Below are 19,282 nucleotides of genomic sequence, written 5' to 3'. Positions count from 1 at the left end.
GTAAGAGAGAAGGAACAGAAAATACAGCATTATTTTACAGCTGCAATGGCCAGAAGAGCTTAGCCCTGATGCATACTGAAAGCTCATGTTAAAAAGAGAAGATGCGAGTTCTCTTTTCGTATTGCTATTCTGCTTTCTCTCTGCATTTCCTCCTCCTGCTTTTAGCTGTCCACTGTACTCAGTGGTACGTCCTTATCTGATTGATATTTATAAAGGACCGAAAGAGAGGCTGGGGGACTGCAGAACATACCCCTGCTGACAGACTACCAGCAAACAGCCACTCTGAACTGCAAACTATGTGTACTTACATTAATCATTTTGTCAAAAAAATGTTTTTCCCCATGGAGCATCGTATCTGCATTTTTCAGCAATAAACTACAGCCTGTTCAACAGGAGCAAAAAAGAGGGGGGGGAAGGAATCAAAGGACTGTTACTCTAATGAATTTCAGAAAATTTAATATTAAAAATCTGTTAACAGTCCTGCCAGCAACACGAAACAGGCACTGCTTGAGAATGACGGGGAAACCACGGGTTAACACCAACGCTAGTTTCGGCATGATAGCAGTTACCAATTTCAAAAAGCCCAACACCAAAAGCCCATATTGGTATGATACTAAAGATCTGAGCTAAAACAGAGGGTTCAAAGACAACCATCATTATTGCTAGCACAGGGCAACGCAGCACAAGAGCAGGCACAGCAGCCGTTCCCATCCTGCTCCAGCAGGTGCCGTAAGCATGAGCAGCTTCGACCTGTTTGGGGAAGATCTGTCACCAAAACCACTGACCCGGTCACTTCTACTAACCACAGACTACTGCTGGCCAGTACCACGATGCTTGTGGCTTGAGGCAGTTCTCCACCATTTTGGATATATAGCCACTAAGGACCCACGGAGCAATTCTGCACTACTTAAAAGCGAGATGGGGAGTGTGGAGTGGACCAGGACCACCGTGCCAGGAGAGGAGTCAGTGGCACCACAGGGCTGCAACTGCCGAGCTACCCACCCCACACATGCCACTGCCCAGCCTGCACCACGTTACAGTGCATTTCTGCCACAAAATGATAGCAGGAATGTATTTTCTCAAACAAACCTTTAATTGGCCAAACAGCTGGAGATTATTTTCTTGCACCGACAAGACCCAGGCACCAACCCTTGATGAGGAAGATTTGGGTTCAACTCGCTGCAGTGCTACCAAATACCCCCTTTGACTCCACACACCTGACTTTCACAGCTCCTGTCAAGGGACCAGCAGGTACCAGGCACCCCAACAATCTGGTCCACCATCTCAGCCCCTGGAGGTAGAATGAAAGTGTCCTATCTCACACTCACACTGCAAGACTAGTTCACCATTATAGAAAATGTTCAGTTACTATGGTGACGGGGAATAGAAAAAACTTAGATTCCTGTAAACACAGGTTTTCATATGCAGATTGCAGTATTCTGTACTTCCAGTTCATACTGATTTATGAATTTTCAGTTATTCAGCCAGTGAAAACTGAGTGATTATTTATAAATATAAAAGTTAAAGTTCATTCCTAGATAAATCGCAAACAAAAATAGGCCTGAATTTATCATATATATTATTCACAATGACTAATTCACTCATCTCCGGTTATATATCGAAACCTACTCATGCTAATTTTAATTACTTAATTTAGGGGGCAATTCTTCCCTGCTTCCCAAATGATAAATTTGTTTACATACATATGTCTTTGTTTTCTACCCTTTGTGGATAACACACATGGTAAACAAGGAATAGATGCTTTTAGTGAATGCTTCTAAAATTCACTATATTCAGCTTTGAACTGCTGGCCTGAGGGTGAAATCAGTACTGATTCATAATGCCTCAGATCTTTTTTAAGCTGCAACTGAACAATCACAGAAAAATCAAAATAGTCTGAAACAGTTTTGGCTACCAGTTGTGATGGTTTAAGTTCCAATGTCCTGAAACCAGTCATCCATTTTTTTCCTTTTTTGAGCCTTTTCAAAATTGGTTTCCAGGAACACACACAGATTTCTCAGGAGTCTCGCACCCCAAACGCCTGCCTACTTCTCTTGCCTATTTTCTACATGAAACCTATCAGGAGACTGCAGCTTCCAAGGAGTAATCTAGTCCTACCCCAATTATCAAATGAGTTTCTGGAAGATTAGGAATCAATCAGACTCCTCCCCAGGCAGCCAGCAATCCTGGTTCCAGCCACTGTTACAACAGCCAAAACACACAGAATACACACCAGAGTGGTATCTGCCGCTGGCCCCTTACAAACAGTTCAGGTTTCTCAGCTTCCCAGCTCTTGCACACGCACGTGCATGCTCCTCCTAACTCCAACAGCTACGACTGCACTTCATTCCCACCCAAGCACGGCCAAGAGCTCACCCACCCACTGGCGTGGTGCCAGATGCACCGGGCATCAGTGCCCAGAGCAGCCATTCTGCAGTCACTGCATTAGCATTCTCCATCGTATTGCACACTCCAAACATGCCACGAGGGTCCACTGATGCCAGGATACAGCACTCTAATGTTTTATCTCTATTCGTTTTACACAGGATTTGTTACTTCAAACATTAATTCCTTCTGTCCTACAAAGAACACGTGTGCAAACACACATGCAGTAAGCCATCGTACGGCTCCGGATGATGCCAGCATGGGAACCCTTCAATAACTCAGCAGCAGCAATAAAGGCCTCATATTATTCTGGCAGTGATACCAGGCAGTCCACAACCAGATGGATGTATTTGTAAATAAGGCAGATCAGTTTTGTCAGGTTGTAATTGGTTTTAGAACAAGCAATTCCCACGATGACAAACAATTAAAGAGCACAGAGCTCCCACAGCGTGCAACACTGAATGGGTTTTACGAGAGGGACAAAAGTGGAGGAGAGCAATGGAAGTGCTACCAACAATACACAAATGGGTTCATCCTGAGATAGCCCTTACGATGCCACCTAGGAGAACATGAAAACCCAGCAGCACTGCCAGGGTGACTCCAGAAGAAAGCAGAGCCTCTTCCACCTCCTAGATGTCTGGTGCCTGTTCAAGTTGCAACTGGAGCCACAGCAAACACCTTGGCAATTCAGAACCTGCAAAGATCAGCTGTCCTTCCATCTTGGCAAGTCACCTGGATGGCATGCTTACAAGGAATAGTTAAGCTACTGGGAACCTTGAGAGTCTTCACACAAAGATGCTATTGGGGATGAGGAGAGTTAAGTTCTTTCCAGCGACCTCTGGACACGTGCAGTCTGGTAAAGACCCCCAAAAGCTAAGGAAAAGGTCATTGAAGATTTTTTTCTTTCTTTCAAAGGCATATTGCCACCATGAACTTCTGCAGGCTCGGTAGTTAGTTTGGTGGCCATAAATGTCTTTTTTATTTTCAATGTGAGGTACACCACGGACAAGGACATTGCAGCAAACAATCACCAGTGACAATGTGACCAGCCTCCACGTAAATTCTTGGCATGCTGACGAGACTACACGCACTGGGAACTAACGGGCTAGCCAGGGTTCATGCCTGGCTCTCACGCACAGTCGCAGGACTCCTGAGAAGACCTGTGACTATTCCCATGACCAAGTGCCGCTCTCTCGTGGAGCTTATCACTGCAGTTTTGTGCAAACTAACTGTCAGAACAGCTGGATTACCTCTGCTACAGCTCATAAACAAGGGTCCTGTTTCACCGCGTTCAAACCAAAGAGCCAGTTCTGCTAGTGTGCCTCATCTTTAATACACCACCCTAAACCCTCAAAACACTACCCCTCCTCATGAAATCTCAGGTGTCAGCCCCTCCTCAAGCAAGATGGCATCATTAACCTCGTTCCCTGGGTGAAGAAGCTTTGTGCAAAGAAGCCTCACCACTCAAAGCCACAGCTCCAATCCACTCTCAAGCCTGGCACAGGAGTCAGGAACACAGACCCGGGTCCCTGTTGTGCCCTCTAGCATTAAGGAGATACCCCAGGCATGCTCACTGCTCCCCGCATTTCCACACTTCTGTGGCACGCAGAGGGATGATATGTTTGGATGCAGTAAGATGCTCGGCTAGCTGGACATGTTACCTTCGATCTAGAGTAAAAGAGGACATTTGCCACAAGCCATCAGAGCCCTGACAGTATATCTTCTAAGGTGACTGGGAGCACATTTGGGTCTGGAAATAGAAAATGGCAAACAAACATTTGTATCTATCTATCTGTGTGAAGTAGTTTTGAAGAAAGCTTCCTGAATATTTTTTTTTAAATCCCCAGTGAAAGTTTAATTCTGAAGAAGTTATTCTCTAGTTTTGTGACCTGCAAAATTATCTCTTTCCACCCGGTGCCTCGGGAGAGGTATGCCATCTGCTATACGTTCCTCTCCCATCTGAGACATGCTCAAAAAGCGTTCGTAAAGCAGTAGGGAACTACATCAGCAGCACAATCCGTGAGATGTTCAAGAACATGCCGTATGATTAGGAGGCGAGGCAAACAACGCGCACTTCTTTTTTCCTCTTCTTCCCACTCACCCTTAGTTTTGAGCTGACCTCTTACATGAAACAGATTATTGTTATTCCAACAGTGTCTCTCAAACTGCCATCCCACAAGAACAATTACTACATGAGTACTCCTTTTGTTATGGTTTCACTTTCAGGGGTTTATAATATGACATTTTCACTTACAGCATGTTTGCTTATTGTTTCTTTAGGGATTTTAGCAAGAATAGGTCAAGAGCATAGAAGCACTGCGCAGGAAAAACTGCTTTTAAAAAATGTGAATCACTCAGAACACCATCAAGCAAGGATGTTAAGAGAAACAAAACAAAAAAATGCTTTGTAAGAACCTGCTGCTGAGAGCCTGCTTACCAACTCACTTTATGTACTCCAACTTAAAAATGGTTCAACACTGCTATTTATTTCTGTTTAGTTTTTGCCACACGTCCTCAGGTTTTTCCTGAACTACCCAAAAAATGGAATTACAGTGGAGATCCTGATTTCCAGTTTCATTTATTACAACAGTAGAAGTCCCATTCATTTTAGTGGTAAAAAAGAATAGGGCGATACAAAAGTCCCTACAAAACGCTGGCTGTATTCAGTGGAAAGTAAAATAAAGAATGGTTAAAGGAAAAACTGGCAAAATTAAAGGTTAATCTTGCAGAGTTTCTGTGAAATGACTGCAACAGTCATATAAAGAGCTCCGACTGGGATGTCAACGGTTTTACAGTTTCCTCTGGGTGCAACACTGAATGTACATAGACCTTCACACCTTCACAGTACACTTACAAGCCGTTTGCTGCAGAATGGCCTATATAGTAAGTCTGTCTTCTCCATCTCTCTCTGGCTGATGTACATACACAGTCCTCGCCACAAAACACCGTTCAGTTCCCCCAAGGTGTGAAACAAACTGGTTTCCATCGCAGAGTAAGGCTAGCTAGCCCAAATTATCAGTATTTCTGTATAATACCTAAATAACTCACATTTTCCTACCCATGATGGATGTAAGAGCAGATTGCAGCTTGCTCTCTCCTGGAGCTGCAGTACATCTCTAAAATGGGAAGTTATGCATTACTTGCACCGTGATGGTGACAATCCACCTATTTCTGCACCACAGACAGAGGAACGCTTCGTCCTGCCCTGAGGAGCCGGCAACCTCACTTGAAAACAGGAAGCGGCAGCTGAGTTGAGCAAACAGGCAAGAGGCGACCAGGGACCTCAGTGTGACTTATCGCCACAGATCAGCCGATCAGACGGTTTTCTAGACCTCACGAAACAACCAAGCTTCAAAGAGATGGTTAAAGGAGAATCACCCAGCACACATACTACCCAATTGCTGCAGCAGCACAGAAGACACATCCGAGCAAAGCAAACAGCCAGTGCACAGGCAGCTTCTGCTCCTCATGCAAGACACAGGGTTCAAGAGGACCTGAGTTCTGATCCTAGTCCTAACTACCACCCTCTTGCCCGAGTCTCCATGCCTCTGCATCTCCCCATCAGCCAAACAGGCAGAACGCTCCTGCCTGCCTCTCAGAAGCACTGGGAAAATAAAATCATTAATACTCTTAAACGTTTTGAAACTATTCTATGGGTATTTACAGAAATGCCAGTGCTATTTAATCCAGTGGCCTCTCTCAGAGCATTGCTTTGATGCTCCAGGGGAAACTATAATGTATCCAGCCAATTGTGTAATGCTCTACACAGGAACAGAAATTGTTTTCTGATCTCTCTAGCAATCACATTTCACCCTGAAGCATGATATTTGATTGTGCTGACCTCAGCATGCTTAACTGTACATAATATTGACTGTAAAAGTACTCAGCCCTTTTGAAAATATGCCCATCTCCAAAAAGAAACAATCATTAGGCAACACTGCAAAATAAAAAGACACCATGATAGTCCCTAGTTTAACCCTACTGAGCAGCCATGTACAAATAACTCCCCAGTAAGCAATTAACACCCTCTTGTACACTACATTACTGCTGAAGCACTCAATATGACAACCAACGAAATCTTTTACCTACAGGAAGAGACATACCAAAGGAGGAGCCTTTGCCAGACTTCCCACCACTGCCTGTTTCGGAGGAGTAGATGCAGAGAGACTTCAGTCACTGCGGTATGAAAGGTAAGGCGAGTGATCCACTGTGACTCTTTTCTAACCTTGCAAAGTACATTGCGTGATCCCTCATACAGGCAGGGATTTTGGCACATGATCTCAAGGACATGCAGCACCACATGCCAAAGCTGATGGAAGATATCCCACCCATTCAAGAGGACTTGCTTCAAACCCACACCACCATGTTTGACAGCAGCTGAGCTATATATTTAAAAAAACCTCTCTATCTTTTGGCCAGAGCAGAACTTTCCCACCCCTTAACAGTCATTTAGGGCATGCTGTCCCTCCAGAGGAGTTAGCACATCCTCCCAAATAACAGAGAGGTGAAAACAGCTGCCTACAATAATATTTTCTTAGAATGCTCAATATATCTTCATCAGCTAACAGCGTTATCTCCTTGCAGTGGAGGTCACTGCTGGTAAGTGGTCCACAACATCCTTCCACAGACACCATTGAACAGACATCCCCGTCTGGCTTACAAGGTCTGGAGACAACTCCACAACGACCATAGGTCACATGCTGCAACACCAGCATAAATCTGGAGTAACTAATCAGCTTCCGGGGGCAAACAAGAACAGAAGATGGGGAGTTTAAGAAAAAGCTAAATATACTCTCTGCTCTTGGCAGGATAATCTTGCAGACAGTATTTCTTCCTTCACTGACCAGCTAAACACAGTGTCTTTCAATACTATCATACAGCTTTAGTGTATCACTTCCCATTTAGGGCACAAAGTGGTTTGCAAAAAGGTCAACAGCACTGTTTCCATCTTGTCCTGAGCTACAGCCCTCTGTTTCAGACTGCATTCCCACTCCAGAGTGACATTCCCAAACAGGACTCATCTGCACAAGGCTTCGCCTCCTGATCATCACTGTCTAGCAAGGTAACTCCAGTCTTCAAGCTCTCTTGCAGCTTTAATCCTGCTACACTGTCAATACTGTAAAGTGACAGCTGAATTTTTTTCCTCTCCAGATCAGATAAAAGTCTGTATCTTTAAAATTTCAAACACTAACAAGCTGTCTTGAATGAAACATCATTTAAGCTCTTCCCAAATACCAATTAACCTTTTTTCACACGGAGAAAATCTTGAATTCTCTCTAGAGCTGTTGCCAACACAAAAGCTTTAGACTGCCACACCAACAGTTTGATCTCTAGTTCTTACCCTTTTATGAGTTCTTCTGTATTCTCAATGATTAAATTATAGCGTCATCACAGAGTTAAATTTCCACGAAGTAAAAAAAAAAAAAGAGCGGGGAAGATATTCAAATGCAGACTTCTTCCCAAAAAAAAGTTCACTTAAAAGCCATAAGGTCACTAACGTTGAACAGCAAGTCCTACCGATTGCAGGAGGTCCTTGTCTGAGCCAGAAGCTTTCAACATCACCATCAATATCAAAAGTAACTCACTGCTGTGAGTTCCCTCAGATCTCAGCTGCTGGCAGACTGTAAGCTTACATAGACAGAAGCTTTTCTGAAAAGCATTTAGTCGATCTGGGTATTTCAGCTTTCACCATACAGTAAGGAGGAATTCTAGTCACCTTGGGCGGGGGGGAAGCATTTTCATTCCATAGCAAGGGTTTTTATTCCCATTAAACAATTATTAATTGGTGCATTTGACAGAGAGAAAAATGTTACACACACACAAGGCCAGCAACCTAAAATTATCTAACTGGGGATCCTGAGCTAAGAAGTCTATTCGTCAGGTCATCTTCTCTAAACGAGCCGTTCAAAGTAGCAGAACATCACCTCAGGCTCTAACCACGCCACAGAATAGCCTCAAGACCACAAATGAAGCTAATTAATGCTACAACTTCTAAAAGAAAACCAGTCTTTGGGGCTCTTCCATGGTGAAGGGGAAGCCACTGTTTCATTAATCCCATGACGGGGACTTCTGCGTGGTACTGTTCCACAAAGTTGGACCTCAGAGGTGAAGCTGGTCCAACAGACGGAGAAAAGCAGTGAAAAACAGGGCCCCTTAATGGTAATCATTAAAGCCAGACCTCTATCTCCTGATCTCTGGTCATTTACATGGTTTTGTATCCTGTCTTCTTTTTAAATATTTACTCTTACAATACAAGTGAGATAGTAACACAACACTGAGTCTCACCTAATCACTACAGTTAGCTTTGCCATCTAGATAATAACCAAAGCAAGAGCCATGTGGATAAAATCCTCGCCTTAGAGAGCTGTAGCCCCGAGTGTTTCCAAGAGCAGCATGATTAGCAGCCACCCAAAGAGCTGCATCCCCTCTTCTCTATTTGTTTGACAGACAGGCCACTGAGGCTCAGAGGCCAGGAGGGACAGAGTTAAAAAATCAGGGATGCTTACCTAAGGAGCAACCTCCTCTCCCCTCTGTCTGATAAAGACACAAGCAAGAAACTGTAGACAATTTAACTCTATAGTCGTTCTAACAGAAAATTACTGAGCTTTCCTGCACACCTGCCATTGCTACAAGACAGAGCAATATTTAACAGAGCTACTTTGAGAAGCAAGATGCATTAGAATGACTGCAATCCCTTGTCACATATATGACTGTTCCTCCCAAAGGCCTAGGTGAAAAAGGAAGGCAAAACCTTCCCCCCCCCCCCCCCCTTCAAAGCTATTCTTCAACTCGGAAGGAAAGAAGTAATAGACACTAATACAAATTCTTTTCTGAAGCTGTTGGACACAAAGAGGCTGCATAGTTTTCCCAGACTCTCCAGATCTCAGACAAACAGCCTGCAGTCCCAAATATCTTCATGGGAAGCCTCCCCTGAATGTCAGCTTGGCTTCAGCAGTCAGGAAAGGACATCACTGAAGCTAACAAAGTTTTGTCATTCTGGGAGGCACATTGTTTTAAGGCAGCTCAACAGCACAAGATGCATAAGCAAGAGAGTCTCACAGCCATAGCTTCCTCCCAGTTTCCAGCTCCCTGGTCCCCGCAATCCCTCCCAGGCCAGGGGTTCCCAAACTGGGGAACTCAGCCAGCACAGACAGACACACCACTCCACAGTCACGTCCAAACAAACACATGAGCACCAGCCAAGAGGCACTGCGGTCGCTCCCCTCTGATGAGGCTGCACCCACAGAGCTAAATCTGGGGACCCAAGTTCTCGAAGAGGCTAGGACAGAAGCACCAATTTCCGCACAGAAATTATAACACCACACCGTTTCACATATCTTCGTTTTTAAAACAGAGGGGAAGATTTAAAATAAAGAGGATGATTTAACACAAAGGGGATGATTTAAAACAAAGAGGATGATTAAAAACCTCTCCGTCCCTGCCATGGACGGGATCCTAACAGCTGCCTCCTCTTTGATGAGTAATGACAACACTGGGATAAATAACAAGGCTGTATATTCCCCAGCCTGGCCTGCCAGGGCTGCTGTGCTGTTGACGGTGCCATTTTTCACATGAACTCTAAAACCAAGCTGCTGACCGCTTATGTGGGATAACTTAAACGATCCCACAGCACTGTGGCAGTGAGAAACGCATCAGCCCTATCACCCTGACTCGATCCCAGCCCAGGGACTTGTACTACAACTACGTAAATTCCCTCAGTAATTTTATTTCGATACTCCACTTCCTCTCCTGAAACCATGTGTTGCAATACACCGTTCAGCAGCTGCCTCTTCCCAAACCACTGCAGCTGTCTTCCAGAGGTGAGAAAAGGGACACCAAAGTAAGTCATCTCAGGCCAGTTTTTCAGAGAAAAGCTTACAAATCAGGCTCTTGGAGACATGAACAGGTTAAAGTGCATCCAACAGCCGCAGGCACAAAGCAGGAGCACCGGGTGAGGACTGGAAGCCCTAAGGAGGTCATCAGTGACGGGTACAAACCATCATTACCAGTTGCTGCATGGGCTCACGCCGTTTACTCGTTTGTATGTCCTCCCTTGCTGCTATGATACATACCAATAAAATACACAGAGGTGGGGCACACACAACACAATAGTTATTAGTAGGAAATATTCATCTTTTTTAAAGAGGAAGGTTTGCTGGCAGCTCAGCAAAAGCCTCCTGGGATTAAATCAACATTCAGGATTAAATAGCCACCCAGGTTGTAAAAAAGGGGAGATTACTTCATGCCAGTTTTGCTGGAGAGCAGCATGAGGGACACGACTGCACATGTCGCTGCACCCCTCTCCAGCCCTGAGCCTGATGCCAGGCGTTACCTGCTCAAACCGCTCTTGTCACCGGCCGCCTGTCAGGAGCATGAATGCCTCCGAAGTCAGTAAATGCATTTCAGAAGGTGATTGCTGTTGCTGCTGTGGGTGGTAGCTTGACAAACAGCTACTGAAACAAAGCCAAATTCAGGCAAGAGAAAATTTAAGAGCTCAAGGGGGAGAGTTTCCCCCCACCTTCAATGGGCCAGCAGAAGGAGAGAGTAAATCCCGCTCCTGACAGGTGCTGAAACTGTGCACACAGAACTTAAAATATTACACCTTGCAGAGGCTTATAAATATCTGTTAAGCACCTGAAGCACATTTGGTGCTGCACTCTTACGGCCCTTAAAACTCTTCACCTGGAACCAGGACTAGCTACAGGTCACAAATAAGTGTTTTAAGAGGTTTTTACCGTTACCAGGAAGAAGGGTAGATTGGTAAATAAACCCTGCTGCACCCAGGTACCTGCCAGCTATCAGGAAAGAAAATAGCTAGGCTTACAAGGATCAAAATACCCCTCTTTTCTATTGAAACGCAGCCGTCAGCTCTCAGCAGAGGCCTCAGACCTCGGCTCCTGCACACCACCAGACACCTTCCCGAGGACAAGCCATGACCTCTGGGCTGGACTCATGGTCCAGCGCTTCTGACCAGAGCTGCTGCAAGATGGCACACAGGTAACAGAGAGGCTGGAGACCCAGGCCATCGCGGCTGGAGGCCCCGCTCATCACGCACATGAGTCGGAGGAGCTGCAGAGGACACAGGGACCTGCTCGGGGCAGGGTGCCTTGGCCGTGCACACACCACACACCCACTCCTCCTGGTCCCCACATGAGGCCCCGAGGCCAGGGCAGGAGTTCAGGGCCTCCAAAGCAGAGCAAAGCCCAAAGGAGGCCTCTTCACCACCGTGCACTTCCAAACATGGCTAGATTTTATTTTTTTAATGCATTAGAAGAAAGTCACCTTAATGAAAGACATCCGAACCGAAGTTTAGCCGCCGGGCCGGCAGCCTCCCCATGGGAAGCGCAGGCTCTGCCCTGGGACATCGGCTGCGAGAGCAGCCGTTGGCTTCCATTTCAGACAGATGCTCCCATGTGAACAGGAGGGTTTAAGAAGCACAGCTGCTAAATGTGACTTCTGCCCCGTTGTGGGGATCAGGCCATACTAATAAGCTTTAACGCAGAGCTTCAGCTTCCCCCTCCCTCCCCACACGGCAGGAGAAGCACAACCTCCCACACCCACAATCTCGCTGCGTAAGTACACCACGGGGTGCTGGGAGACGGAGCTCAGCCTGGCAGCAGAAGCCGAGGACCTGCACTCGGCAGAAGCAAATCCTGCAAAAGGTTCATGGCTTGTCCCTTGGCCACTCTCTTTACCAGCTTCTCCATCTTTAGAAGGAAAGCAATGCTTTCCTGCTTATCCTGCCAGAGGCACCTCCACTCTGCTGTGTTTGCTTGAACAGCTTCAGCTGGGGCCAAAGAGCTGTGTCTTATGAGGAAAAAACACTTTAGTGATGTCACCTGCCTTTTTTTTAAATATCACCCCACATTCTGCTAGAAGGCTTTCAGGCCCCCATCCAGCTCCCCATCTAAATGGGGCCATGCACCTAGAGAGTCTTTGTGTTTAGCGATGTCTGGACAAGAAATAGCAGCCACGGTGCCTTGGCACACTTCCACTGTCTGCACCAGCACCGTGAGGCCAACTGTCCAGCCCCAGCGAGGCAGCGCCCGGTGCCGTACCCGTGCTCCTGCCCTGGCGGGCACACAGAGCTGGTGGCAAGAGCATTGGACCACATACCGACTGCATCTGACCCAGAGCAAGGCGCCCAAGCACACACGTACACACATTTCTGACCAGTTACCGCGAGCTGGCAGCTCCTTCTCCCCTCTTACCGCAGAGGAAGGCATTTTAGGAAGGTCCATCCCACCAGCGGCTATACGGAGCCGCTGATGGTCGGTTGCGTGCAGGAGCCTGCTGACTCAGTTGAACCTTCTCAGCCTCTGCCAAAGTGCTCAGGACTTTAGCTTTGCAGGAAACATCTCTGATAGATTCAATTTGTTTCCATTGGAGACTGCCAATTAATCTTTATTATGAATCACATATATACTTCTCTGCTATTCTGTGCACATGGCCCTCCCAGTCCCCACACAAGGTGGTCCTATGTAAAACCCATCTGCCAGGACCACACTGAGGAAACACAGAGGATAAGTGGAAGACAACAACAAATAAATCTATATGGGAATCAACCAAATAAGGTTATTCTGAAGTCTCACAGTAGAAACTAGATCAGATTCATCAGGATCTGCTATCTGTTGCAGACGACTCCACCGAAGCCAACGGAGCTATGCCAAGGCACACCAGCTGGCCCTCGGGTCACACTTCCCCACATTTTCTTAAGCAAGACAATTAAGCCAATGTAAATTTTATATCTGTTGCTGTGATTAATATTTAGCAGTTTCCTACCAGCCCACCCAAAGGGATGGAACTTCCTTCTCTTTTGCACAGAACCATTTTATTAAATGGGCTGTCAATCCTTGATGCCTCCTCCAGTTGGGAACCAAGCTTCCCTCCTGAGCAAGCCATAATCCCAGAAAATAATTTGGTATGCGAATTTTCCCAAAATTTTCTGAGCAAAGCGGAAAGAGAGCAATAGGTAGGAAACGAGAATAGACATAAAAGAAGGGACGCAGCTACTGCAACAGAAAAAGTAAAATGAAGGTAACAAGCAATGATAAATTAACCTAAGCTGCAGTTCTCCTATGAAAATGGGAAAACACACATTGGTTTTCTTTGGCCCCAGGTTTGCAAGCTTTTTTTAATGGTTTTATATGCTAAATCCATCAAAACGCTAGTTCTATTATCAATTTACACAGCAACTAAGAGTCCTAGAAGTGCAAGAAATCATGCCTTTACCACCATGCAGCCAGGTGCACCACTTAAAGCCTACCATCTTTAGGATCACCAGGGATGCTTTTCACCTGCCAGCCATATGACAGAAGATGCTATTGATTCACAGCAGTCTTCCTGCCAACAATAACCAAACAGATCATACAATGACCTGAATTTTGCTGGGGTTAAAGAAAAGCTTCAGGAAGCAATATTAAATTAAACAGCCAATCAACATGATGCCCAATTTTCTGCAAGATTTACAATGCTGTACCATAGACGGTTGCATCTACATAATTAAAACTTGTTAGTTTTGCTGCATTAAAGCAACAAATCATGCATTTGACAGTAACGAGGAAAAGACATTTATTTATCTTTCTGGCCAGATAGACCAATTAAAATTGTACGTTTGAAAACACTCGCTTTAAATTGTGCATCTAAGGATCTACTGTATTCTATATTCCGCAAGTAGCTTTAATGTGGCAGTTGTAAATATGCAGCCATACCTTTATTGGCATTTATTTTTAATGCAACCATTCCTGTCTGCAAATCTAAGAAAGACAAATAAGAAAATCTGCCTTCTAAAAAGTATCCTTAATATTTTCTTTCTGATACCATCAAGCGAGCATCTGCTGCCAATCCTGGGGCCAGCTCTCTCCTCTCCTGACAGCTGAAGAAGGATGCAGATCAGCAGCAGAAGGAAAGGACAGACCCACGGCACGATAACTGACAGGAAAGACCACACCATGGGAAGGCGCCTGTCAGCGGTGCGTGTCTTCAGGAGAGGTGAAAGAGAGGTCCCCATGCACGGGCAGATGGCAAACACCGCAGAGAGCTGCAAGGACAGCCAGCCTGCAGCAGCCGCAGACAGCAACAATTAGGTATTTCCACTCCTAAAAACGAAGCGGCACCAACCCAAAGCCTCAGGCACCCTGCATCACTGCCAACACCGTGTAGCGGTGCCTCGGCTATCAGCCCCCCCAGCCCTCTCTGCAACATCCAGCAAGAGCACGTGCAGCGGACGGCACTCACGCAGACCTGCGTGCACACGCAGGCACACACCCCGTACACACCCTCTATCTTTTCAAAGCATTTTCAGGACAACGCCTTCCCACCATGAGAACAGCAGACGCAATTCTCCAGGGAGGGAAAGAAGATACAGAGTCATTATGGCTGATAAATCACCCCTGTGCACCAAGATTATTCATCAGTTAAACTCTACTTACGCCAATCATGCTCCCCACACAAAGTGTGGACTCATCGATTTTTTTAACCGAGGCTGCAGCACCCCGGAGCACGGGAGGTCAGGGCAGGGCTCAGCTCCCACACTGCAGTTATTGACAGGCTGCCCCCGAACCATTCGGTGCCTCTGCTCTACTTCCCAACAGCCTGAGCAAGAGGGCTTTTAGCAAAACTTTCCTAAAAATCAGTCTAAGCAACATTTTTTTTCCCACCATGTTATTCCCAGTTGTTTGTCAGGCTCCTCTAGTAATACTCGGGCAACTGAGGGGTTTTATTATGCACTTCAGGCACTGCTAGATGGTTATTGCCTTGCAAGAGCCCCAGGCGCTGGCTGACACCTTCCAGGCTGCGCTGGCAGATCACCCTGGCCAGCACCCTGACCATTTCCAATCCTCTCTGACATCTTTTAAATGCACCTCTGCTGTGAATTACTTTCACTTCCACCCATGCTGATCTATTCCCTGGAGTTCACATACAGCGTTTTCCACCTTTCTCCCTGCTATTTTCTTGACCACGCCACACGGACCACCACTGTGCTGTGTTCAGATTTCAGCCCCATCCTCCATAACAAGACATCACTTCTGCAAATTTTCATCTTTTATCATCTTCGTATGTCAGCTCTTCTGTGCCAAGATTTCGTTTGTTAGTCTCCCTTGCCACCACTCTCCTTTTTCTTTCTCCCTATTTCTTTTCCATTTTAGTCTTCCTCTGGAGATTTGGGCATCCATCTTCACCAGGGTAGCAGGGGTTTAGATATGAATAGAATAACGACTAAATCCCTGAAGGAAATAAACAGGGTATCTGGGATAATGAGGTGGCCTACATGAAATCCCTAGGTCGAGCTAAGAGAGATCAGGCCTTAGCAGAAGGGGAGCAGAAGTGGAGGTGGGTGTTCATGGTCACTGTCACAGCCTCAGAAGAACGTTTAGATGATGACAAACCCTCCCCCATGTCGGGTTTTGCTGACACCAACGACACACAGATCTGTTGCGTTTGCACATGCGGTACACGACTAATCAAAGAAAAAGCCCCATTCTCTCCGCAGAGCATCCTCGGCAGCCGGTCCTCCTCCGGTCCCTACTAAGATAAGGACCAACCACTGACTTCTCACTAAACCTTTCTGCCCAGTTACGTTTTCTTCCACCGCTCCTATTTAATAATGAAACACGGGCTACAACAGACCTCCGCACCGATTCCTCTGGAGTCAGATGTCTACCCTCCTCCGGCAGTTTAGCAACGCGGGAAGGTCAGAGCCACCCTGGTCCCTGCAGGGAGGTGACAGCGAGGGTGACGGCTGTCAGGACACAGCCACGCGCATCAGAGCCCCTTCACCTCACCAAGGTCACCCCGAGACCACCTCAGTGCTGTGACAGACCTGACATGTCTGAGGGATGGAGCTGCCACCACCTTGAAGGCAGCGGGCAGGCAGCACACGCAGACGTTGGGGTCTGACTCTTCCCACCTCGCCCCAGCTTCAGGTGTGGTTAAATCCTGACCACATCCGAATTAGCCTTTATTCAGATGAAAATACAGACCGAGTACCCTAAATCAGAAAATGGACATTTCTGGAGGTATAATTAGGCACAGAATAGTATCAAGGAAATTATTACTGGCCCCTCAACAAACTCTGTCTGCGTTACAGCTGCCCAAAACGTGATCACTGTGGTGCAATAAAACACCCTCATACATAACCCCAGCGTTAACTGTCTAACATATGGAAACCATGAGGCTACAGAAATCGGGCCAAGAACGATCACGGCAAATGAGTATTCCAGCTACAAACACCAACAAGAAAAAATACTGGAGATGTCTGCAGCAAAGCTTTTGGAACAGATCAGACCCAGTCCTGCCTCCAGCTACCCCTCTGCAGCCCCGAGCATTCGAGAAGCTGGAACCACCTGGCCCAGGACATCTTTGAGAACAACATGGAAACGTGGGACAGTCTCTATGAGTAAGTGCAAATCCCCTCCCGTAAAACAGAACAATACCACAGGCTAAAAGAATGTTTCATCTGCTTAACTGCAGGGTGCAGTAACATCAATTTGCCCAAATTACACACAAGCAGAAAGGTAATTGGCACTGAGCAGAGCATGTTGTGACTGTTACATCACTCTTCAAAGCCAACTACAAAAGACTGAAATGCAAGAAAGTAAACAATGGCACGAAATCAACAGACAGCCCCTTCCCCAAAATCCTTCCATCTGGCATTGCACTGCAGCATGTAAGCAGCTACTTTTTCAGAGCAGTGTGTGTGCAGAAAGGACATCCCTCAGCTGAGCTCCAGATCCAACACGCTGAGTGACCTCTAGAGAAAACAGGGAAGCTGTTTAGTTTGCACATTCACGGGTTATTTGCAGAAAAGCTGTTTTATATTTTTAATTAACTCTGTCTTAACCAGAGACTTAAACATAACAAAATGGTGAATGCATACCTATATAAAACAAACAACCAAGGGGAGATGGGAGCCAATTTTATATAATAGCAGAAGGACTTGAAGGGGGCAACTTAATGAGAAGGTGTTAAGTAAGCAGTTAAGTGTCCTCGAGCTGAAAGTGGGAAAAGCAATTGTCATCAACTAACAGAATTAGGGATTGTTGCAATAAGGAGTAGATTTACAAACTGAAGTTATCCAAAAATATCAGTTAATACAGCTTGCTGCTGATACTAAAAATCCTATTTTTGTAATAGAGAGATGGCTACACAGACTAGTTTTTTTCTGCCTGGCCACACACACTCTAACATACCCCGTCTTTCACTGGACTGCAGGCATTTGTGACATTTCAGAGGGTACCAACTTTTCCATAAGTCTAACTGTAATAAAAATTAATTTGGAGCCTGATATTTGATGCTCGGGGGTCTCAACAGACGTAACCTTTAATTATGTTCTTCTCTAATATTTAGAGATAAAGCACTCTGCTTCAAAGGTCTTCATCCTGCAATGCTGGGACTTGCATAATAATGATTATGTGCCTTGAAATTGCTGGGCCTGATGCAGGGCAAAGTTCCTTCCATAAGGCCCGCAAGATCAATGTGCTTCCTCACCAGGGAGGCCTTGACCGGAGCTCTTTACAAGACTGAAACGAAACGAATTTTCCCTTCAATTACCATTCCTAAAAGGCTCAGCCTCCGCTCGCCCTCATGCACGCAGGCAGCCCTCCCGAAGTCATGGCTGCTCAAAGGGAGGGCGATGCCAGGTGGGCGCAGGTCACAGCCTCGCCCCTCCTCCCCGAACGGGAGCCGTTCCGCCCCGGCCGCTTCGGGTCGCCTCTTTATCATCAGCAATCACAGCCAGGCCGCGCGCCGAGCTGCCCGCGCCACCCTTCCCGCACGGCGACGGCACCGGCGCCCACCCCGGCACCAGCAGCGCCCGGCCGCGGAGGGCCGGGGCTCCCCGCGGCCCGTCCCTCCGCGGAGCCGCCGCCGCCGGGGCCCCGGGGCCGCCCCCCGCCCGGCGACGCCACGGCCCGCGGGGCGGGAGGTGCCGGCGCCCGGCGGTGCCGCAGCGCCCGCGGAGGAGGCGCGGGGAGGGGAAGGCGCCGGGGGGCGCGGCGCGGGCCGCTGCCCGGGGAACGCGGGCGCAGGCTCCCGCGGCCAGAGCCGGCCCGGCCCCCGCGCCCCGCCGCGCACCGCACCGCCCCGCCCCGCCTCGCCCCGCACACAAAGGCGGGCACCGCAGCCGTGCCCCGCCGCTCGCCCCGCGACGCAGCGGCCCCGCTCCGCACCTTTGACTTGCGCCTCGTAGTCGGCGATGATCTCTTTGTCCTTCTTGAACTTGCCCTGCGATGACATCTTGCGGGAGGGCGCGGGCTCCGCCGGGACACCCGCTCCGCGCACCGCACCGCCCGCCCCGCCGCCGCCGCCGCCGCCTCACCCGGCCGCGGCCCCGCCGCCGCCCGCGGCTGCCTTCATTGGCGGCGCCGGGGACGCCGCGCACCGCCCGGACCTCGGCGGGAACCGCAGCACCACCGGCCTCCGGAGCCGAGCCGAGCCGAGCCCCACCGAGCCGCGCCGCCGCCAGCCGAGGCGGGGCCCTGGCGCCGCTCCCGCGCTCAGGTTGCGCGCGGGGCGGGGCGGCCGTGAGGGGCGGGGCGGGGCGGGAGTCCTCGCGCCCCTTCTCTTCCCCCGCCGCCACCCGCGGGAGGGGCCGGGGCCGGGGCCGGGGCCGGGGCCCTGCGGGCGGGGCGGCCCCACGGTCCCCCGGTTCCCCCGGCCCGGGCACGTGTGGGAAGGGGGGACGCCGGAGGCCCCGCCGAGGGAGGGAAGGAGCCGCCGGCTGGGCGCGGCCCCCGGCCCGCCCCGTCCTCAGCCCCCGCTCCTGGTTCTGCAGCGCTCGGCTCGGCTGGGCTCGTACCCGCCGCTCTGCCCGTTGGAGCTGTTCTGTCCCTGGGCACGCACGGCCGTCCTGCGCTCCCCGGTGCGGTAACTACGCCCCAAACGTGGAGTTCCCCGG

At 48.3% G+C, this 19,282-nt stretch overlaps 1 protein-coding gene across 4 annotated transcripts in view; it reads right to left on the bottom strand.

The window, feature by feature from the left end:
* The window catches only part of SRGAP3 (SLIT-ROBO Rho GTPase activating protein 3), a 132,010-nt gene extending 113,250 nt beyond the window's left edge, over positions 1 to 18,760 (bottom strand). For 3 of the 4 annotated variants that reach the window (XM_072875670.1, XM_072875673.1, XM_072875672.1), the window contains exon 1: positions 18,555 to 18,756. In XM_072875670.1, the coding sequence (XP_072731771.1) occupies positions 18,555 to 18,621 (67 nt within the window). In that variant the 5' untranslated portion in view covers positions 18,622 to 18,756. Of the gene's footprint in view, positions 1 to 18,554 lie in introns of all 4 variants that reach the window. The other variant, XM_072875674.1, reaches the window with a different exon arrangement.
* Positions 18,761 to 19,282: the final 522 nt, after the last annotated feature.

Source organism: Ciconia boyciana, chromosome 11, assembly GCF_034638445.1.
Source record: "Ciconia boyciana chromosome 11, ASM3463844v1, whole genome shotgun sequence".
Taxonomy (NCBI): domain Eukaryota; kingdom Metazoa; phylum Chordata; class Aves; order Ciconiiformes; family Ciconiidae; genus Ciconia; species Ciconia boyciana.
This window is presented reverse-complemented; position numbering and strand designations above follow the sequence as displayed.